The 24192-nt window shown below is 40.8% G+C and overlaps 1 protein-coding gene across 1 annotated transcript in view; it reads right to left on the bottom strand.

The window, feature by feature from the left end:
• The window catches only part of nfatc1 (nuclear factor of activated T cells 1), a 58240-nt gene that overhangs the window by 28557 nt on the left and 5491 nt on the right, over nucleotides 1-24192 (bottom strand). Inside the window, exons 3-6 of the mRNA XM_084739367.1 lie at nucleotides 24000-24159; nucleotides 15575-15777; nucleotides 11323-11495; nucleotides 9205-9345 (exon numbers count right to left, since the gene is read on the bottom strand). Coding sequence (XP_084595493.1) covers nucleotides 9205-9345; nucleotides 11323-11495; nucleotides 15575-15777; nucleotides 24000-24159 — 677 coding nt within the window. The remainder of the gene's footprint in view (nucleotides 1-9204; nucleotides 9346-11322; nucleotides 11496-15574; nucleotides 15778-23999; nucleotides 24160-24192) is intronic.

Raw genomic sequence — 24192 nt, 5'->3', positions numbered from 1 at the left:
GTCAATGGCACAGTGGTGGTGTGCTGCACAGAGTCATGGCAGCTGAGAGGGATCAAACAATATACAATACAGTTATTTGTCATGTTGGGTTTATAAAGGGAATCAAACAGCTCCTTGTGCTCCTTAATTGGAGCTGGGTGGAGTGAAACTTTGGTGCCCAGAGTGAAACAGCGGGGTGGCGTGTGCCCAAGCCCTCATAACGTACAGTAAATATAAACACATGCTCTACCAAGGCCCATGTGGCACACTGAAAGAGTTCCCTTGTCTTCGGACTGATGACTGAAACTTCTTCCTTCCTGCCGCCCTGTAAACACGTGGATTTTGGAAGTTGCATGCAAGCTGCTGCGGTGTGGAAGGGGCGGCGGCTCGGAGCTGATAAATGGCAGCAGTGGAGGTGGAGATACTTGACATTCACTCTTAAACAGCGCTACTTACAGCTGCAGTGGCGCCTGTCACTGAACAACGTCATCTGGATGCAAAGGCAGCACTTTCATCAAGGAATCAATCTCTGGAGTTTCTCAAACGGGCCTGTGATTTTTATGAATCATACACTGTAATTTATGAAAACATAATCCCTGCTGTTTATGTGGCTGTAATTGATTTGTTTATGAAAACAGCCATTGTTCTCAGAAGTGTCAGAGGCAGCCAAACCACTGAACGGCTTCAAGTGGAAGTCATTGTTCTATGAATGCAAAGAAACCAAAGCCAGTCGACCGCCCCTCCCTCAAAACAAAACCACTGCTCAAAGCTAGCAACGCTCACTGAGCTACCACGGTGTTCATGTTAAAGTGACAGTTCACCCAAAAATCTAAAACAAGTTTGCCTCTTACCTGTAGTTATATTTACCCATCTACATAGTTTGGTGTGAGTTGCAGAGTTTTGGAGATATCTGCTGTAGATTATAACGGGACTAGACGGGACTCAACTCAGGTCATGGCCCGGTTACTCAAGATGCTTGTTTCGAGCATTTTCATGTCAGAACTATTTTCCTTCTACTGAACTACTTCGTGCTACATCGTGCTAACTAGCTCAGTGGTGCTAACGTTGCAGCTCAGCCATTAAAAAAGTACTGCACGCTTGTTTGTTTGAGCTGTAAATGAAATTATATTAATGTACTGTAATGAAACACAGACATGCTGGTGTTAATATTTACATTTCTTAATGAAGTTATATAAATCAGCAATTCTTGGGATGAAACGGCTCAAAACGTCACCCACTGTTTTAAATCATCCAGAACCTTGGGATTTATTTTAAAAACAGCAGGTTGCTAACCTCCTACTTAGTAATTTTAACTTCTGGTGTTTTCGACGGCTGTGGAGGCTCCACTGCGCCGCATTCTTTCTCTTGATGATGATCCCATGAGAAACAGCAGGCCCACAGCTGTACTGACACTCCCCTGCAGACACAGACGCACACCGGAGAGCCTCTCAGCCTCTATGAGTCACTAGTATTTGGCTTGGTACAACAGAAGCACAACGTAGGAAGTTTTTCAAAAGGGGCCACAAACGTGCTGTTACTGACTGACAAAGCTATAGCGGACCCTTTATGTCCCCAGAAAGGAGGACAGCTGCTGCTCATGGTTCAGTCTGAGTCGTTTTTGATGTCACGTCCCCTACTGTAGTTGTCCTGTGCACCCCTGCACACCTCTGTCATCAAAGCCTTGACCACTTTTTCAGCATTTTTCAGCAGAATTATGCATTATGTTGAAGTTACAGTTCTTGTTGCATGCTGTCATTAACACAAGCCTCTTGTTTGTGAGTAGATGCATTCTTCCTTTTGCACAGTGAACTGTCCCTTTAAAAATCATTCCCTCTGCTCTAACATGACTGTCACACTCACAGCTCTCATGGGCTTAAAGGATGGTTATCAGTAATTCTCTACAGGTAACTCCAGACACCATCTGGCAGCCTTGCAGCATGATAATCCTCTCACAGTTCAGTTTTCAGGCCCTCTTATTTGTGCGGCTGCAGCAGCCAAAAACAATTAGACACGTCAGGCGTGGAGAGTTCCTCCAGGTCTCTACCCATTTGTTCGAAGCTCCAGCTCAAAGAAAGGCAGACAGGTGAGGAAGATGGTTCAACAAAAACACAGCTACTCCAAAGCTGAAGAGTTTGATGGATCGGGGAAGTCAGGGTTATTCGCTGTGATACTGAGTGCAGCAGCAGACCAGGCAGCTGTCCAGTGCAGCAGGCCAGATGTGAAAGCGCTCTTTTCACCAGAGGGTTTCTCCTCTGCAAGGATTTCCTTCAGGATCTCTAAGTCAAATTAAGCTATTATCAATCATGGTGGGGAAACACTGAGCAGAAAAACACACTTCATTAGAAAAAGATGGAAAAAAGAAACTAAGTCAAAGTAACCAATAACAATATTAAACTGTAACCATACAACAATCCAGTTTATACAGAGGTTGTATTATCAAGTGCTGGCCTCAACTGGATCCTGAGTGGCTGAAGTGTGTGCTTTACTTTCAGATAACTGCACAGTTGTCAACTTCACTTTTCCAAACTAGTCGTATATTGAAGGCTGTTGGTTTCAGCTGTTACTAGGATATGAATTCTCCTTTGTTTGTTTAAGTAAACTTTAAAAAGACAGTGCCAACACAAATGATTTATTTAGCCTCTTCAAATCCTGTGTCTGCTATGGTGGTCACCAAGTCTTTATGGTTTCAACCAATGAACCACTTTTGTTTCCAATTTTGACATCTGCCTAGCAACCAAGTAGACTCTAATCATGTTCAATTTTTTACTTATGAGTAGCCAGGTGACAGAGTCGGTTATGACAAAGGTATTGATCACAGGAAGAGAAGTAAGAAACTTTCTGATCTTTTAAACATCACTTACGAATATGAATACAGCAGCAGTTCCCAAATTGGCATGACGGGCCTGTCAGAAAAAGTTTAGGAACCACTGGAATAAAGAATAATTAATATATTTTCATTGCTATCAAGTAGTTAAGGCCTTTCCATAAGGATAAATCAAACACTGACTGATTATTTATCCATTAATTTTTGTTGAAAACTGTTATTGTTGTTGTTAGCATGGTTGTCAGCCATCCACTGGCAATCCCATGAAAAGGGGCGTTTTTCATAGCTAAAGAAATGTTGACACGGAGATATTTTCTTTTAACTTGATAGTAATGTCTCCCCTCACAGCCACACCACTGTTCTCCTCTTCATGAGCTGCGTGGGAGTTTTTAAGTTTAATTTGAATGTTCTGCAAAATAAAGATCAGACTTTCTTTCTTCACATTTTCCACTCGTTGCGCCTCACTCTCCGTCTTTCGTTTCTATTTGGATTTTGGCACTTTGAGCCTTTACTAACAGATAATAAATTACATCTGAGAACTCCCCCAGCAGACCACTAAACCACAAAAAAACGGAGGTGAATAAAGGACAGCGGGGCCTAATTTCCCAAATGGAGTGACTGTGACTTATCAGAGACAGCATCTTCAGGGCAGGCCGGGGCAAACGAAGGCAAGGCGAGATTGAGTCGGGTTTAGATTACAGGCTGATGTCTGCAGCCCTGAGGCCGTACAGTAATCTTTTATGATTGAATGGCTGTAACCAGGAGTGACAACCGAACCGATGCTATCTCGTTTATTTCTACCGAGGCGGCATCGAGGCAGGAGGGCGTGATAGACCCGAGCTGACATGCAGTTACTGTTTTCAGATGTTGTGCTCTGACTGCAGGTGACAGAGTGTGTGTGTCTCCACGGGGGAAACGAGGGATTTCCTTCTCTATGAGTCATGGGTAGCAACAACAACACACTCAAAAACATAAAATTTGAAACTGTGCACAAAAACATATCGGCCCTCCCTGTCACCGTCTCTTCCTCTCTTTCTTTCTTTCACACACATGCACACACACACCCGGGAATCCTGTTTGTCAGCACACTGGAAACATCATTTAGACCATCGAACACTAAAACAGAAACCAAAACAAATGAAACTTTTAGTTGGTTGGAAGCCTCTTAAGGCTGGGTGACCCGTCCTGCCTATAATGACAGAGGAAACTCTGACACAAACACACACATACATGCCTTGTAAGCAGGAGACGGTAGTAATGACTAACAAGTAATGCACACGAGTAAAAAAGTAGTATTTTTTAAAGAACTAGTACTTTACATGCTCCTTTTTTAAAACTGTGCTTCTATTCTTTACTTGAGTATATTTTTGAGCCGACAATTTATTTATTTATTATGATTTATAGTTTGTTACTTTTTGCACAGATTGTAAGTGTTAATTGACCCTCCTTAAGTCCCACCCCTTTTTGCTCTGTGCTCCAATAACAGCTGAGGAAGTTTGGTACACAGCAAAATGTCTAATTTCTTTAGTTAATTACTTACTGAGATGTAGAATATGTTAGGCTCATCTATGTTGAAAAGACAAGCAAATTTTGAAGGTGGTGAAAAGATGTTGCTGGGGAACAGAATATCACATCATAAGTTAGCTAATGTTAGCAAAATGCTCTTTAATGATTGATGTAGATTAGCTAGCTAGTAAGCTAGACAGCATTTTGATGACACTATCAGATGCAACTAGCTAGCTAATGATTGATTAGCTAGACAGTTAGCTAGTGTTTTGCCACAGATGTACAGACAGGCGATGCAAAGATGGCTTCCGTGTTAACTTCAGCTGCATATGGCCCACTAAATATCCGCAGTAGTGTTTCTCTAGCTGGCTCCGCCCGTGAGTTCCCCCTTGGCCCATAGACTTTATGTTGTGATGATGTCACACATTTTTAAATCGCTTTTTCAGGAAAGTTTAACAAATATAAAGCCTGCCCAGCAAAGCTGAGCAATGATGCTTGATAGGTTCTATTATACATGTATGGATGCACCTAGCTAGCTAACGATTGATACTGATCAGCTAGCTGGTTAGCCAATGTTTTACTAACACTATCTATCAAATGCAACTAGCTTGCTAACAATTTATGTAGATTAGCTTGCTAGTAAGCTGGTGTTTTGCTAACATTAGCTAACTTAACATGCATCCATACATATGTGTGTTGCTTTTACAGGTCTGCAATCAACATCTTTTAACCAAATTTTGGTTTTCTTTTCAACATGAGTCTAGTACATAGCATATGTAACTATAGGAAACAGCAGGGAAAAAATCTGACAGAGGCAGCGCCAGGTACCAAGCTTGGAGCACAGAGCAAAAAGGGATGAGACGTAGGAAGGTGTGGAGGAAAAATAAGCACCTTTTGACCAATCTTCCTTTGCAATGATGACAGAGCAAACCCCTGAATGTTACTGAAATTAACTTATCTTGACTTCAATGCTAACTTTACTTTCATAATTGCAGTGAAACCTAAAAAATATTAAAATGAAAAGTAACGTGTACTTCAGGTAATCTATTAACCTGGTACTTTTTATTTTTACTTGAACAGGTTTTCCTTGAGTACAGATTTTCAATCCTCTACCCACCACTGCTGCTTGTAAGTAAATGATACATCCAAACACACAACATGTCCACATGTTCTGTTACCGCAGCTTTGTGAACGGTATTTTGTGAGTTTGCTTTATTGGAAAATTTGAAGGAAAATTGTCCATCGGTAAAATTAAATGCTTAAGCTCTTTATGGCAACAAAATCCACCACTCTGGATTTATGAGTTTGATCGTTAAACTGTTTCTCAGAACTCTGCTTTGGCATGAGTAAAATAACAATAAAAGCATATTGAATTTCCAAATCATATCGGATGCACACAAGGATGTGAAAGCAGAGATGAGTCGCATGTTTTTTATGTATGCAAATTAATTGTTTTGCATGTTTATTATAGTATATCCTATTATACCAATGAGGCCTTTTCACCCCAGAGATTAAAGATGTCTCTACTTGTCTACTGTATCTATTTATACAGAGAGCAGCTGTAAAGAAGACCCAGTATGATCCGTAGGGAGTCACAGAGTTAATGAACGGAGAGCTGGTGGCACACACAGAGGCAGCTTGGATAGAGAGGTGGAAGGATGGAGGGAAGCGGAGGGAGGGCAGTGTTGTGGAAGCCTGGCTTAAGGGTGTTTCCATGGTAGGATTGCCCAGGAATCTGATGCTGGTGCCAGACGCGGGGAAACCCTCATCAAAAACAAGGGAGCACACCCATCAACACCAGTCCAGAGGCTGCACATGGCCCTAAAGACAGTTGGATTCAAAGCTCAGACACAACCAGAGCATCTACTGACCCAAACAAGAGTGTGAAGAAGTTTATCTGGTCTCTACATCGCTACGAAACTCACCGATTAGAGTGGGCTGTTAGTGGACTTTTCATCGAGGCAGAAGTCAACTCTCTGGCTGGTTAAACTTTAGAGGAAGGGGCTTAAAGAACTAAAGTTGAGCAGGGCCGGACTTGGAGCATCAAGTATGAGAGGATAAAATTATTAAGCGTGACTGTTTATTCTTGGAAAAAGGACAGAGAGGAATCCTAACTTAAAGTCTGCTTCTTTGCTTTGTCAGTAGACGGAGTTTAAAGGATTTTTATTGTAAGACTGAAATTATTATTACAAGATTCATTTTAGACTCTTGAGATGAGGGGATTAAGAGGAATGAAGGGAGGAAAGAAGTACACTTCCTGTGCGACTGTTTAGAGGAGATTACTAATGGAATGACGCTCAAGTCTATATTTTGAATATTTCGAAATGTCTCAAGTCTTCTGCAGTGATTTGAGGAACTATTTTACTTGGCTCAAGTATACTGTAACTGAGCAGCTGTGTGATGCAACCCCCCAAAAAACAATGCATTAACTTTACACTTTGCTTTACACGTGACTCAGAGTTATTTTGAATGCTCACTAAAGCCTCTAAATAATAGCCAGATATATTCAGATCTAAAGTAAAAGTTCTGTTAAAATAGTCCACTACTCGTAAAAGTTCTGAAAACAAAACCTTACCTAATTAAAAGCATGTTATCTGTAAAATTTACTCAAAGTATCAAAAGTAAAAGTACTCATTCTGCACGCTTTACTATATCTGATTAATATCACAGCTGCATTAATGTGTTTGTTGCATTTTACTGCTGTAGAAGTTTAAGTTGAGCTCATTTTGACTATTTTTTTTAAACTGTTGGGTAGTTTTATTCCACAGCAACACATCATATTCATAAGATTGTCATATGTTTTGTAGTTTTGCTGTCCTGTGAGAAACACATCTGTCTAAAAAGTCAACTTTACATGGTGTCAAAAAAACAGCCTCTTTTCAGCTTTGGGATGATGCTTTTTCCAGCTAATCCAAACAGTTTATCTAGTTTAAGACGCAGGACAGAGAAAAATGGTTTCACTAAACAAGAAATGTATGAAAATTTGTAATCTGAAAAGTAACTAGTGGCTACAGCTCTCAGACAAATGTAGTGGAGTAAAAACTACAATGTTTACCCCTGAGATGTAGTGGAGGTGAAGTATAAATATTTGAAAAGCCCAAGTAAAGTAAAACCTTGAATTTTGGTCTTAAAGGACCCGTGTGTAGGATTTAGTGTCACCTAGCAGCAAGCTTGCACATTGCAAACCCTTCGTCTCACCCTCCCCTTCCAAGAATGAAGGAGAACCTACGGTGGCCATAAAACTCACAACACAACACAAAAGGCCGTATCCAGAGCCAGTTTTTGGTTTGTCCACTCTTGGCTTCTGTAGAAACATGGCGGTGTGACACGGTGGCCTGAAATTACAGTAAAATATTTATGAATAATTAAAGAAAACAATCAGAACTAATCAAACAAAGCCATGCGATTTTAATTATGTGTTGTTATCCATTTTTCTGACCTAGTTTAACAGGTGTCACACCATATCTGGTGACGCATCACACCAAAAATGAATGTATCATACATCTCATCACTGGTATGATTATCATTTGTTTATCAAAGTTGTGATTAAAGGTCTGGGCGGGCCGCAGTACGCGAGTAAATGTTCTTTTCATCACTGCCAGCTTTACATTATTATGAAAAATAGCAGTCGAACTGGAAAAAGTTACTAAATTATTCTTAATTTCCTATGATTAGTTAGCCGAGCATAAGACGAAAGGTCAATTTTTTTATGATAGGCATATAGCCAGCTACTTAAGCAAATGAGCTAGCCTCCATGTTTTGACAAACAAGCAAGTCATTGCCAAGTATACGCACATGAATATATTTTTCTCCTTTGTTTGTTGGCGAACTTGTTGCCTGAAGAATGAGTTAACCCGAGTCTGAATCCAGCCCGTGACATCCTTGTTGTCTCCAGAGCAGCTCTGCCTTTATGGCAGAGGATTACAGCCACATTAAAGAAAAAAGAGAGGAGGAAGTTTTGTTTTTTAAATTTAGCATTTTGAGAATAAAGTCTAAATTGTCAAGAATAAAGCTGAACTTTCAGTATTACCAGCAGGCAGGAAGACTGTTGAGAGTAAAGTCGATAAGGACAATATTTCAACTTTGTTTTTGATATTTAGACTGTATTCTCAAAATGCAAATAAAAAAAAAATCATTCTCCTCTTATTTACCTGATCTGCCCTCCTCTCAGGAAGAGATGAGGGTTTTCAAAGAGGTTGGAAAGAGAGAAACAAGGTCTGCACTCATCCTATCACTTCTTGTTTTGATAAACAATCTCACTCCTCCATTGTACAGTGCTGGAGGGAGGAGGGGGCAACCTTGAATTCTTCCTTTCACAGGTGGAACAATGAAAAGGCTTCCCTCTTTTCTGAATGAGTCACCGGCTGATAGGATCACACGTGTTTACACCGCTCAGCCTTGGCCCAAACTGTAGCTCACGTTGCTTTGCTGAAGCTAATCAAGGAAATTGCTGTTTGTAAACGTCCTCGTATCAACATCTGGGAGCAGTCCCCTCTCCCTCCAAACCAAAACGGCTTAAAGTAAGAAAAAGAGAAACAAATACTGACGCATGAAGGCACACACACACACACACACACACACAAGACTGCATGCGCAGCCACCCACACACATGCACGCTCACACACACAGACACACACACAACACATGCTGCATTTGTGATCCATTCCTCTGCTGAACAGGCAATGGAAACTTCTGCAAATGTAAATCTGCTGGGTTAAAAATACAGCGCATTAATGTGCACCACATGTGGCACTCTGGCAGGATGGAGGATATTTTGACGGCGGGGGGAGAGGAGGGAAGGAGGGAGGCAGTCCTGGGGTTTCTCCAACAACGGAGAGGGAGACACACACACACATACACACACAGCTGTAGCTCCAGAACTCCTCCTCTTTTACCTTGAGCCTTTTCCACGAACACCACCTTGGAGTCGTGCTGGAAGTTGTGTCCGTCGAGGAGCATCCTCTCCCCTCCGGGGGCGGGACACGTCTCCAAGCTCTGCTTATCCACCAGCGGCAGCTCCTGGGCCGATCTCTGGGCTGTGGGCGGGAGAAGAAGAAGCGGCCTCATCGTTCAGTTAATACACACCCACTCCCCATGCAGACCTGAGCATCCAGACCGAGGCTGAATCACTACCTAGACAGCTTTCACAGAGCTGCCGGTAAAACCTCTTTGTGTCAGAATCAAGCCGCCTCTTTGCCAGTAAGTAGGGAGAGGCTCACTTTTGTGTTTATTTGTGTTTTCCTCAAATTATGGTGGATGTTTTGTCTGAAATACTTGATTTAAGAGTATCTTTCCTCTCCTCTCTTTTACCTTTTGGCCTGGCTTTCTCATTCCTCGCTCGCTCTCAGTTTTTCTCAAATGATATACTACTTGCCATGAAATATTTGCAAACCTTTTCTCTCCAAATGCAAGGCTGATGTCTTTGCCAGGTCTCTCCTGAGAAAGATATCTATAATTTCATTGTGATTGACCGGGATACATAAATAGAGGTTCAATAAAACCTGACTAGTTTTCTCATATGAGGCTCATCTTTTTGTAATTTGAAGCTGCTGCTGCTTTCTGATTCTGATAAAAGTATAATTCTCCGTCGATGGAAAGCATCAATCTTTCCCACATCTCTCCGTTTCTCTCTCTCCATCTGCCTGTCTGTCTGTCGTTCTGCCCTGCTCACACACAAAGTGAATTTTGGTCAAAAACAATTGCTTTGTGGCAGTCATTCAGAAACTAACAATGGTCTATTTCAAGGGGCTGAGATCATGGTTTAACTACTGTCTTTCATTTACCTCATAAGACTTAATCTCTATGGCAGCTCGCACTGCCAGAACCACATGAAGTGGCTGATCTGCTTGACTTTATCCCGGTCCAGTGAAAGGTCAGCTCCAGTGCAGTGCACTGAGTCAGTGGGGTTTATCGAGCAAGGCTGACATAGCCCTTAACACAGATAAATACTGTCAAATTAAAATTTAGCTCACAATCACACGCAGCAGTTCTCCACTGGGACTAGTTAGAGGGCTGCATCAAATGATTACTATCTTTATCGGTTAATCTGGTGTTTATCTTATGATAGCAATGAATTGTTCGTTTCTGGAGGAGTATCAGAGCCAGGCAGAAGTGAAATAATTACAAGGGAAAGTATTTTTACATCATGTATTTTGATAATTAAGTTGAAATTTTAAGAATAAAGTCAGACTTTCTGTATTGAGGCCAGGCATAAAGGGGAAAAAACATTTGTAATTCTCAAAATGATATTTCAACTTAATTCTTGACATTTAAATTTAAATCTAGACACTGTAACTTTTTAAAATATTCTCAAAATGCAAAAAAAGAAAGAAGTTTCCAGAATAAAGTAAGAAAGTCTAATTGTTAAGAATGAAGTTTAAATACCATTTTGAGAATAAAAAAAATCTTCCTCTTCTGACTTATTTTTTCTGAAGCCTGGCACCAATACTGACACTTCGGCTTATTTTCAACATTTCAACTATATTCTTGAGATAGAAAAAATAAAATAAAATTGGTAACACTTTATTTTGTATGTCTAATAAGACGTAACAAGCTGCATTTATTAATACATTTACAAAAAGTAGAAATAATATGTTCTTTATTAGACAGTAAACAAAAAAGCTATACCCTAATTAGACACAATACACCTAACAGTACACTAGTAAAATACCACAAGTCATACTTTGTATCAAATTAGACAAAAATTAGAAAAATAAGTCCTTAATTCGACCCTTACTAGACTTTGTTAGAGGATAATTAGAGTCACATTACAACAGAACTTTACTGTAAACTAAAGTGTCTTATTTTCCACTGTTAGACACTGTCAAATTATATAATCTGCAAATGTTTTTACATATTACATTATTTATTTTATGTATATTTATATATTTTTTATTTTTTACATATTATAAGATATATTTATCCCACTAACCATCTTGCAACCCACAGAATATCTTCTGATCCTTTAGAGGCTTTCCATTTTCAAAGAAAAACACATGAGAAGAAGCACTCACAGCACTCGATGGGGTTGGACGCAGCCTGCAGGGACACCGTTCTCCCCGTGGCCTGGTTGATGTGGACTCGGAAAACCATGCGGACACGTGTGTTCTTTCGTCCGATGTCAGTCTCCCCCTTCCTCAGCTCGATGTCTGAGTTACGCAGCTTCAAGATCCCCGCACAATCGATCCTGTGTTTGTGGAGACACAACACGAAGATGACGAGTTTGCCAAAGTCTGCCTTTCCACAGGACAAAAAACACACATACACCAGAGGAAAGGAAAATTCAAAATAAGACGTAGACATAACTAGGTATCTAGACTGAGCTCAATTAGGATCAATACGAGATTTTGTCCATTTTCTCATGCTTCTTAAATTTAGCTCCTAATAGCCTTCCTCTTGTTTCAGCCCGTAAAATGTTATTTTTTTCTCTCACTGCACTGATCTTATATTTGTCTGAAATAATCAGCTCTTCAGATAACGGTAAGATCCAAAAGAAAATTTGACTGGCTTGTAAATGAGCCTACACCATATCTGAAATTCAGTGATCAAAATTCAAGTCTAAACTATGTGCATTTTATTTCATTTCTCAGAGATGTCTCACTCTTGTCCAAACTAAGTCAAAACAAGATCTACATTTAGACATCACATCAGCCACACCTTTTTTTTGGTTGAAAGAAGAGAGCACCTCTGACAGGTTTAAGCAGGTTTAAACAAGAAAAAGAAGATAACGTTCACTTTGAAGCAGGAGAACAAAGACATTAAGATTTATGGATCTCTACCAAAATAATGCAGAATATTCAAGGGTGTCTCCTTGTATTAAATGCACAATATTTAAATTCCTCCTTCTAGGGGTCGCTATCACGTTAAATAAAAAACAAAAGATGTAGTTGGATAACACTGTGAAGTAGTGTGGGATCATGGGAGTTTTCTGCATTGTTAAACAACCAACATAGCTGATGAAAATCTATCTGACATGACTTAATTCACGTTACATTTAGTCACATGCACCAATACTCTTTGACATATCTGACATATCCCGTGTTTTCCTGGAAGTTATAGCAACAAGCAACTAGCTAGCAACGGCTAGCAGGAAACAATCTTGAATAATTTAAGGACTTCTCCGCATTTCACCAAAATATATAGCATATGTATGGTGTATTTAAACATTTTACTGTGGAAATGTTACATATTATCGCTAATTATGCTAGCTAACATTAGCAGGTAGAACAGGCATGATGTCAGGCTTCACTTTAGTTTAGCTTATTTACTATATTAATGGTAAAGAAGCTAATACCAAATGTTTAATCAAATTTATCGTAGTGGTAACATTAGCAGTAGTCAATCAGATTATTCAACAATAAAAACTACAGAATTAACTTAGTTAGCCACCACTGCCAGGACCTGCAGCTAATCTATAAGCAACATTGGAGTTATTTGTTTATGCATATTGACATTATTGTTGAAAAAACAGTCAGGAAGGTAGAGAGTCAGGAAGGTACCCTCGCTGCCCGCTAACGGCAGCTATCGCTAAGTTAGTGAGAGACTCAGCCATAGCTGGAGGACATCAGAGGAAAAATCAGAGGGCATTTTCACCACATGATCCAGTTTCACCCAAATCAGTGAATATAGTCATTCAATTGTGTTTTTGTACAAGTTCTCAACTTGTCTAAAGTTGTTCTAAAGTTGACTCTAATGCTAACACAAATTTACATTACTCGTGTAGCTCAAATGATTTCCAAGCCCCTGAAAACATAAGGGAACGCTTCAGTTGAGTCCAGTCCTCATTAACTGCTCTGAATAGTTACTGTGGAGCCTCATCCTGCTAGCTACCTGGCTAATGCGCATCTCTGTCTTGACTCTCACAGTTAATCAGGCTGTGATTTATGCAGCACCGCAGCCAAATCAAAAAGTGATTTTCACTCTGGGATCCATCAACACTGTCCTGAAGAGGGATAAAGTCATGTCAACAGAAGATTAACACCACCACCCCCTAGCAGAGCTTTTACACCTCAGTGCACCCACTCTTGGGTAAAATTCAAGCTCAGTAGAAACAAATGGCTGGGAACGTTCATTATGGCTTTGTTATGATCCACAGGAGATGGTTACTAAATTACTGTTCCCCTTCCACAAATCTTACAACCAAGAACTGCCTGTAATCATTTCTTTTTACGGTGTCAAAGCCTTCATCGGACACTTAATAAAAGCACCCCTCCTCCTCCTCTCTGTCTGCACTGCACTCTTCTAACTTTTTCATGCTTAAATAGCTCGAGCCTCTCCAAACGGTTTCTGGCACTTCCATCGCCGTGCTACTTGATGCCGCATTCCTCAAAGCCTAGTTAATGTCAACTTTTACACACATTTGAACACTCCCTAACATTCTTCTCGCCAGACACCAGGGTCTGCTGCGCTGGCGAAGTAATCAGGTGTTGATGCTAAGGACCCCAGCTGTTCAGCTTCCCGCCTACGCAGGCAAGCTGAGTGCAAAACCACATACTGAGGCGTCCGCACAGTGCCTGAGAAAATGTTTGAGAAAGAATACCGAGAAGAGGGGCAGTAATTTCTTTAATGCTATCATCTAATTTATTAAGAGTTAATATGAGTCATACCAAGTTGACCAACACCATTTGTGGCTTCATATTAGCTAAAAAGAGGCTGAACTAATGTTGAGTAATGATTTAATTTAACACAAGCCCCCCTAAATCAGAAATATAATAATGCCTGTATTCTATACCACATAATAAAACATCTAACTGTATATGTCACACTGGAGTCCATGTCAAAACGAATAAATCTCCCACAAATCCCTGGCCTACGCTGTAAGCACTCTGAGGCGTGCCCTCCATGAGAAAAGAGAAACCATATCCTGAGCCGAAGTCGTTGTATAAGGAGAGCTTATGTGTTACATCCATTAAAACGCAGAGAAAGTGCTGATGTTAGCAGGCTGCTACTGCCTGCAGCTCAGACACAAAACCCCGGGACCCTGTTAGCAGCCCAGAGCTTCCCCGGTAATCTGATCTCTCTGAGGCTTATAAAATGTGTACAGAGGGAAACACTTTCACAACCCAAACACACACAAAAGGCGCGCACACACACACACACACACACACACAGAATACTGTACATCAGGAACAAACTTCATATCTTCAGACTGTTGCCTTTTTTTAGAAAAGCAGCGACCTAACCTGATGCGGTTTTGTTTGCACAAGAGGAACAAGATTTTGCCTCAGCTGAAGTAAACTCCTTAAAGGGATAGTCCGGATTATTTGAAGTGGGGTTGTATGAGATACTTATTGATAGTCAGTGTATTAACTACAGTAGATGCTGGTTGTTTTCACCACTTTACTCTGTCATTAGACAAACTCTTCTGATGGGAAATCACCGTCAAGCCAAATATGTCTCTCTCCAAATCCACCAGACTCCATTGGGGAAATCACCCAAAGTCACACAACAACACAAACAAATTCAACAATTGATGTAACTCATTCAACATGTTCACCATATCGTGGCAGGAGTAATTTTCAAGTCTTTTGATAAGTTCAAGTCAAGTCTCAAGGCAGTTTAGGCAAGTCCTGAATAACATAACATTTACTTGGACTTGTCTTCAATACTTTGAGGCTAGACACTGACTTGTTTCAAACAACTTCAAGTTCAAGTCTTAAGTCATTTAAGACAAGTCCATGATGATTCTTGAGTGAATTGAGACTTGACACGGAGGAGCTGGCTGGCCTTGGATTTCCCTTAGAGAACTTAGACATAACTCTTGATGCTAAAAAGTTTTATTTAAACCCATTTTAGCCCCGTTGCAACCTACTGTATATGAAGAGTTTAAACCTACACACGTTGAGCATTTGGTTCAAGTTTCAAGTCATTTAAGGCCAAGTTGGTACATGAATGGATCGAAACTTCATGCCAAAGATGAGTCTTAAATGACACTTGACTTGAATTTTCTCCAGAAGACTTGGACATAACTCAAGTTTTATTCATACCAAATTTAGCCCCTGTAGTGACTTATGCGTCTTGAAGTTTTGGGGCAAGTTCAAGTCTCAAGCCAAAACAAATCCATGCTGATTCATGAATGAATCAAGTCTTGACACCTAAAATAAGTCATAAATTACATGAGGCTGGACTGGGATTACCCCCAAAAGATGGAGACTCAACTCTAGATGCTAAAAAGTTTCATTTTCAACCAATTTAACCCACTAATGTGGAGATAATTTAACTGACCAGATCAAACCTGCCTCGGCGGCTTCAGCCCATGATACTCACATGGCTCTCATGTTGTTCTCTGGCAGCAGTGGGATCTCCAGGACTTTGGTGTTGTTGTGCAGGGCCTCGTGACTCGGGGTGGACACTGTCTTCCCGGTGATACGGTGGACCTGGTAGAAGGCGTGGGGCCTGAGCAGCCTGTCGTCAGCTGTGCCGATGAACAGCTGCAGGGTCAGAGGCTCGCTCTCCATGTAGCCGTGGAGCTGAGAGCGGAGAGAAGAAAGAAGAGACACAGTTGTGGTTAAGACCTCGTGTCATCCACTTGTAAGCAGTGAGAACAAATGTCGGTCTTTCAGAGGTCAGGCTCTCAGCATGATGGTTTTCAAACAAAGTGCCCATTTAGGATGTTGTAATCACCCTTTTCATCTTCTTAAATTTACGATCAACCGCCTGTACACGCTTCCTCCATCGGTTCATGTCAAGCCTGCCAAGATGTTGATCCCACAGAAGCTGAATCTCAGGGGCGGCCGCTGCCAGAGAGCAGTAAAACCACCTACAGCGAGCGGCGGTGTGATTTGTGAGCACTGCGTTTGCCTTGTGACAAGACTAAGCTAGTGTTTCACAAAAGTCAAGGTCATGTCAATCCCACCAAGCCCCCCCAGCCAATCTGGGTCAAGAAAAACTCTCAGTGGTGACCCCGCTCTGATTTTTATCAGTAAGGTGATCCCTGCACAGAAGTGCTGCTCGCTGTAGCCGGTGGGATCGACGCAGAACTTCTAAAGCACTCCCAGACCTCCATAGGTGTTGCTTGACAGGAGGCCTCCTGCCAGGATGACCTCAACCACCCAAACTGCAGGCATGAAGCCCAGAGCCGCAGGCTGAAATCTGAGAACAGTGGCTACTACTGACACACTGTCTGAGAGTTATGTATGTTATCCATACAGTGTGACGTGGAGGAATTAGAGCAGAATACTTGGCATTTTAACGGCAAAACAATTGACAGATACACATTGCATATAATAGGAAATTACAGAGTTCCAAATATAGGAATATATTAAATAATATAATGCATTTAATGTATAGATTATACAAACAAATTGTTCATATTTAACTTTGTTTGAGATGTTAAAGCTGCAGTCCATGGGTCTCCTCTTGTGCAAACTACAGCAAAGATTGTGGAGCATTTGTGAAAGTCATAAATTAATCAGATATGTGAATAAAATATATTTGTTACTGATGTGGCAGGTTACTGTTAACCAGATACACTAGGTGTGACCCAACAAAACAAATCAATATTTTCTCCTTCCAATATAATAAACATAATAAACGTGGATGCAAGATGCAGAAGGTGATCTCCGACCCTTCTTACCCTGCTGATTTCCACTTCACATCCCTCCCCTCGGGAAGGAGATTCCGAGATTTAAAGTGCTGGACATCTCACCTCAGGAACAGCAGATATCCTGAGGCTGTTTCATATTTGACCTCTGACGCACAAACACTTGTGGTAGAAGAGCAAGTATCAGCCTTTAAAAGTAGGTGGGTAGCAGCAAAAAGGCACAAACACTTTAAAATCAAAGCAAACAAAGCACTTCAGGACTCGATCATATTGTGTATGATTGAATGTTTAAATGTAATTACTGTTTTTGTTGTTCTTATTCTGTGTATTTGATGTACTGCAAAAAAGCAAATTCTTATCAAATGTATTGACATGACAATAAAGAATTTAATTTAAGGTAGTTTTTACTTGTTCAGTAGCCAGTGGGCACAATTTGATAAACCTACAGCCAATCAGAGCCATTAAACGTGTAAAGGAGCACTGACACATAAATGTTGGGGTGGTGCCTGGTCTGTTTTCAAGCAGGCAAAAAAAAAAAAAGCAGCCTGGTCACAAACTTTTTTGTATTACAGCTAAACAGTAAAAATTTGTTTCTGAAAACATTTGAGGTTAGAAATTGTCAATACAGTAACAGAATCTTGAGTGATATTTTGTTAGCACTGCACAGTTTTACAGTTTTATCTCTGCTTTGTGAAGGTGGTGTGTTGTGCTCGAAATGTATGACGTGTGACTTTACAGATCTGGAGCGGTGATGCTCCTCTGTCAGTCAGTAGATCATGCACCTTTTATCAAGGCTGAGTCCTTACTGCAGCAGACAAAGATTATATGGAACATATTTAATTGATTCATACCTAATTCCTGTAATTATGTTCGAAAAATGCAAAAGTTGCCAATCAAAGAATAAATGAGACATAAGAACTCACAATGAAATATAAACATTTACTGTTGGAGGCACTAGAAAAATGTCTGGAAGTTTTTAGTATTTCTTTTTCATATGGGAGAGTATATAAAGTATAAAAATGAAAGTGAAATAATGTCACCTCATGAGTAAAAGCAGGCATGTTTGGGCAAGAAAAAGTGACTATATGCTCATAACCCCATCCACAGACCCTGTCAGTGTATTGTAGAGGCAGACACTGAACCACACCTAATTATAATAAGATTAGAGATAAGATTATCAGCTGGAACGACCGGCAGAGAAATGTTGAAATGAAGATCACAGTTTTCACTTACATAAGAAGAGCACTCGAGGTGAGGAGTGCCCACAGCGAGAGTGAAAGGCTCAGAGCGGCGGGGAGGCACAACATGTGATTTGGAGGAGGATCCCTGTCAAGGTTAAGAGCCTGCAAAAGCCCTGTATATTTGTGTAAGGAAATGGGTTGCTGCCTAGCAATGCTGTTTATTTAGGCAGCAGGAAGGAGTGTGATGAAGTGAGGCAGTCCGCTCACGAGGTTACGTTCAAAACTGTAATTACTAACAGATTACTCATTATCTGCTCTGAATGATTATCGGCATCGAATCTAAGCAAACAGAAATAATCAAACTTGATAATGTCAGCTGAGCGATTTCAGCTGTTTCTGATTGTTTCCAAAAAGTATTCCTCTGTAGAGGCATTATGAAATTATCTGAGTGGCTATCTTGAAATCAGGAAACCTTTCCTTTTTGGTTTTTAGTTTTTTTGCTCTGTGATCTGAATCATATGGCTCATGAAGCAGCAGCAGGAGACAACAGTTATGATTTGTCGATGCAATTAAATCAGTGTGATACCACTTCATGTAAACCCTCCGCTCCTCCACCCTGGCAGTTTGACACTGGCAGTGCCGCCAACCCTCCCCAGCTCATATTATCACCCACAAGAGGAATGCAGAGACTCCGGCTGCTCAAGGCACCGAAGACGAGGAGAAAGAAAGAAAGAAAGGGGTGAGGGTGACCGCCGGGGCTCCCTCTTCATTCCTATCATAGACTCTCCTCCCAGCTGTGAGAGGATGATCGCACACACAAACACACACACACACACACACACACACACACTCCTGTGTTTCAGCTTTGTTGAGATCACAGACAGGCAGTTTTTCGAAAAAGTAAGATGTAAATCTGTAGGAAAATACTTGAAAGACCCCCTCCGCTGAAAATTTGGGCCGCGTTCATGACATCATAAACTTAAGGAACCAATCCCGTTAAGGTGTGGGGTTTGTGGAGAGGGCGGGGTCTATTTACGTATTCATGAAACCTTGAATACTAAATGAAGGCAAGGTGTAGAGCTATATGTTAGCCATTTTAACAAGGTATTTGAACTTATTTTGCAAAAAAGACACGTCAGACACTTTATTACTTCTTGCAGAGCATTTTATATTGTTTAAAACATGACTGGAGGTATATTTCAGAGCTTGTACTTAGCTTGTTTTTTTCTTAAATCCATTATTTAATATGTAATTTCATGCTTGAACGACACATTTTTATCCCCAGATTTAAAATGTAGGGAAAAAACTGCAACAATTAGCCACATCAGAGTCTTTGGCTAAACATAAGTGAATTATGTGACACATCCTGTCTGGTTCAGCTAAAGGCTCATTGTGAAACGGCCGTATTTTATTTGTGCTCCTCATAAGTAGTTTGAGGAGAGAAGCTCCTTCGGTGTTTGGTGCAAATTTCCCATCATATAAGTTTGTAATAAAAATAAGGTAGAAAACAAACAACATGTCCTCTCAATGACAGAATAGGTTGATTGCCAATGACTTCAACATTGGTGACAGGAGTACCAGACCTTAATGCGATGTAAGTCATGTGACATAGGTTACTTCATGTTAATCAAATGAACAATGTTGTGAAATGGTTGCAGTTTAGGCACCAAAACTACTTGGTTAGGTATAGAACAAGATCATGGGTTCAATATTAATGTTTTTTTTTGCCTGGTCAGAAAAGTGGATCAAAAATCTACTTGCTTTATCAAATAACAACAAAGACTGAAGTTACTGGCATGTGTAATCAAGGGCTACAACATCTATACAATTTCAGAAGATAGTGAAAAATGTCCATCCCAGTTTGGCAAAGGTGATGTCTTTAAGTGTCTTGTTTTGTCAGTTCATAAACAAAGATTTTAAGTTTTATATGGTGAAAAAAGACTCAGGAAAAATGCTTAAAATCTCCCTATTTGAGAGGCGGAAAACAGCATTTTCTGTCATTTTTGCATGAAAATTACTTTGTCGATTACATATTAATCAAAACAGTTTCATAGTTAAATTTTTTGCTGAGTTTTTAGATTTACTAACCCAACATCACATTTTACTTGCTCCCAGCAAGCGGACAATTCTTATTTTTGAGCCATGCTGGGTGAAAAAAAGTGTGGTAGTTTCACAAGATTTGTAATTGACATCACTTACAATGTTACTCAAGTAACATAAAACTTTACGTAAGCCAACTTTTGGTTTCACACAGGACACAAACCCCAGTCTGATGAGTGAAAGTCCTCTGTTTGACTCAGCCAAACCTATGCAGACTTTCTCGCTCTTTATACTAGATATAAATAAGCTGCTTGCACAGACAACCCATGCAGCAACTTTTGTTGTGAGAACAGGCTGAAAACCATCCAGCTTGCACCCCTGAATTCACTAATCTAAGTTGGAGAAAATCTTTTCAGTATAGTGAGATTAAGGTCAGATGCCTGTTGAGTAATTTGTAACAAGATACTTTTTGATGTGTTTGTGCTCCTCTCTTTGCTGGCTCAGTGTGACCAACAATTCATCCTGTCACGCTTTTTGCTTCACATGATATTTGCTAATTACACTTTGTTCGGATATCTAAATTCAATCACAAAGATCAAGGCCAAGAAAAGGCACATGACTCCAGAATAATAACAAAAAATGCGCTTCAAAACCGCTCTTTGGATGTGTTTTCGGCAGATCATAAAAGCTGACTACAGCGACAGAGAAAAAAAGAGGACCTCACAGACTTGAATAGGGGGTATTTCCTCTCCACCAAAGTACAGCATGAAACCCTGAGCATTAACTGCGGTGAGGACTGCACACAGCACTTCAGAGGGGCATACTTCAGTCTGCTGCTGGTGTAAGGGCGGGTGTGGTTGAGGCAGGCAGGCAGGCAGCAGCAGCGATGGCATTGAAAAAGAACAGAAAATAGCTGGCTTAGCTGTGCTGGGTGCTGGAGAAAAAGTGCACCACACAGAACAGAACCGTCCAGAATAAACTCAGTGAAGTCTGGGCAGGGTTTGAGTCAGTTTCAGGAGTGACGGGACGAGCCGCAGAGGCTTCGTCAGCCAGCAGAGGCTGCAGCGCCATGTGTGTGTGTGTGTGTGTGTGTGTAACATGTAATCAGGAAGTCACAGAGATGGGGGCTGCCTTTTCTGAGGCTCCCTCCAACATCTCCATCAGAGCCTGCCAGAAACGTGTGTGGTTTAGCCGCTGCCGCCTCCGCAGGACGCAGCGCATGATGATGTCAGCCATACACACGGGAACTTTCCTAAACAAAGGGAAGTCTGTGTGGTTGGGGTGGTAGCTGGCGGAAAAGTAGGGGGGGGGGGGTTTGGGTTTGGGTTTAAAGAGAACACACACTCTCTTTTTCAGCCAGGGTGAACCCAGACCTCTGTCATTAAATCATTAGCACCTTCTCATGGACAAATACACGCGTCTTTTGCACAGATGTGCGGCTGATGTTGCGACTCGCTGGATGGCACAACATGTTTTGGTTTCCAAATGTCTTATTCCACTGCAGCATACAAATATAATATTTCTGTTTCCTTATTCCAAAGCTGTTTCCTCAATGAAAATTATATCACCACCCTGTTAAATTTAACCTGAAAGCATTTTGAATAATATTGTTAGAGACGCAATAATCATTCTGTGGGCTGAAACTGCAGCAATGTCCCAATTTCCATTCTAAAAACACACAGTCTGTGCTATGCACTTATTTTCAAAAGGTACTGTTGCTGCAGTTAGTTTAGAAGAGATTGATGCATTTAGCCTTTTGTTGAAAGAGGAAATTATTCATACTCATTTTATTGTTTTCCAGGATCCTCTTGGAGCTGCCTCACACTGGCTGAACAAATATTTCCTGCAGGTTTTAGCGGATATTTTACTGTGTATTATTAAGGTATTTTGGAAATTGTGTTACCATTTGTCCATCAGAGAGCACAGTACTGACAAGTTTGTTTTTCAACTGTAAAATGTCTTGTTCACAAATCTTTAATAACAAAAATGTTTATTCATTTTATGCATTTATGTAAACAAAAGAGAGATAAAATGAACCAGCATTCATTATCATTGTTTTGGACTCTACAATATGATTATGCATAATATTAGGTATATATATGTAGAAGTATCAGTATTGACATTATGGAAGCCCATTTCTTCCAGTGTGATGAAAAGAAAGGGATCTTCTCAGGGCTCAACACAAAGGATTGGCCCCATTTACAGAATTTTGCTTCTACAGGTATCAGCCTCAAAAATTCTTTATCTCTCAGATATTAAACCTGCATTAACTAATTTTTTGGCCACTTGGATGAAGCACAACAAGCTAAACACACAAATTGACATGTTATCACCTTACAGGCCTAGTAAATAATGGCTTATTTGCACAGTGAAGCGTACAGAGCAACATTAACTTAATTTGGTCTAATATTCACTCTTTTTTAGCTCTGTTTTTGGTAAATCTCTTCCGCTGCTAAATGCCTCACTATGTTCACTAGCTAGTCACTAGGTTCATCAGTCTGCACGGCGTTGGGTGGTAGACTAACGCTCCAAGTATACTTGAGCACACTTAATTGTGTCAATTTTCAGGTGTGAACACACTATGATTCAAAATATGTTAGTATGTAGAATATAGGACTGGAGCACAGCTGGTTTGTCCTTAAAATGGCTGCTCAGCAATGTTAGCAAGAGCGTGATTCACTAACCGCTCCTCTGTGGCAATGAAGAAAACTACTCACGCCAGTAAGACTGATCAAAACTGAAAGGCAAACACAGAAAACTCTGCCCCGTATGTGACGAATGTCTGCTCAACTTGTAGACTTATTGTTCCGTGTTAATGTTCTGTCAAAAGGTATTAATTAAAGTGACAGTCGCGCTCGCCACTCGCTTTGCCCGACTCCTTGCTGCAGACCCTTTATTTATCCAGAGACTGAGGTCAGCGGTGTGCAGTAATGGTTGGGGGGACCAGATGGGTTTATAACCAAAACATATCTGCAGTTCTGTACAGTTTTTTTTTTTCTTTGGACTCGACCACCAGAGCTACTGTGGTTAAAGCTCATGACTAAGCTCTTACTGGCTATGCTACATCACTTTGTAACTGTCTGTGCTGCACTCGACAACGCAATGGAAAAGTCTGAGTCACCCTTGTCTGGACAGGAACTGACTGAGTGGACCGGTCTGTCTAATAGCATACCTATGGTATTCCATTCAGAAATGTGACATCTTTGAATAACATAACAGCCGGACCACGAAACACATGTCGTTCCAATCTATTTTAACACATGAGGTAGAAAACAGGGAGGGAAAGTGTTGAGGCGAGGAGTGACGAGGTAAGGAGCCGGAGTGAAAATGAGTCTAATGGCTGCACCGTGTGTTGGTCTAATCATGACAGGAAACCAAACAGTCTAGCTCAGTGGTTCCCAACATATGGTTTGGGCCTCTGTGGTGGGTCGGGAGATAAATCAGAGAGGCTGCATGATGACAAATGTGAAAATTATGTTGTTGTTTTTTTAAATCTTGTGAAATACTGGATTATTTTACCAGTAAAATATTCACATGACACAGTCTAAAGAAGAGAAAGTCAAAGCCTGATGAAGTGCTCACAGCTTATAGAAATATACAGCCTGTGGTGAGGCATGTCAAGTAGATACCACTTTGTTTGAAGACATAACAAAACAAAAAAGTTAAAGGGAGAGTTTGGATTTTTTTAAAGTGGGGTTGTATGAGATTGGAGAAGCTGCAGGAGTCCTGACTACCTCATACTACTCCACTTCAAATATTTCAAACTATCCCTGCAAAGATTAATGGATTATGTTGTGTCAAAAGACGTTCATATGACATAGTCTATAAAAGTGAAAATCAGTGTTTGGTCCACAGCTTGCAGAAATATGCAACCTGTGATAGGGCAACCCACAACACAAAAAAGTTTAGAAGCACTACAATAGCAGACCTGAACAACGGGGTGTCCTCCTGCCAGGGCCTTTACAGCTCCCCTGCTGCCCTCCGTCTCATAGTGGGCTCGGTGGTGGGACTTGGGCTGCACTTCGATCTGCAGGCTGTACGGCCCCGAGCTGGACGGCAGCTGCCAGTCGAGAGCTGGCAGGGATGGGCTGTTGGTGCGAAAAACATGTCCAACATGTCAA

This window comes from Lutjanus erythropterus, chromosome 16, assembly GCF_056507025.1.
Source record: "Lutjanus erythropterus isolate fLutEry1 chromosome 16, fLutEry1.hap2, whole genome shotgun sequence".
Lineage (NCBI taxonomy): Eukaryota > Metazoa > Chordata > Actinopteri > Lutjaniformes > Lutjanidae > Lutjanus > Lutjanus erythropterus.
The sequence above is the reverse complement of the archived record's forward strand: the minus strand, read 5'-3'. Positions and strand labels throughout refer to the sequence as shown.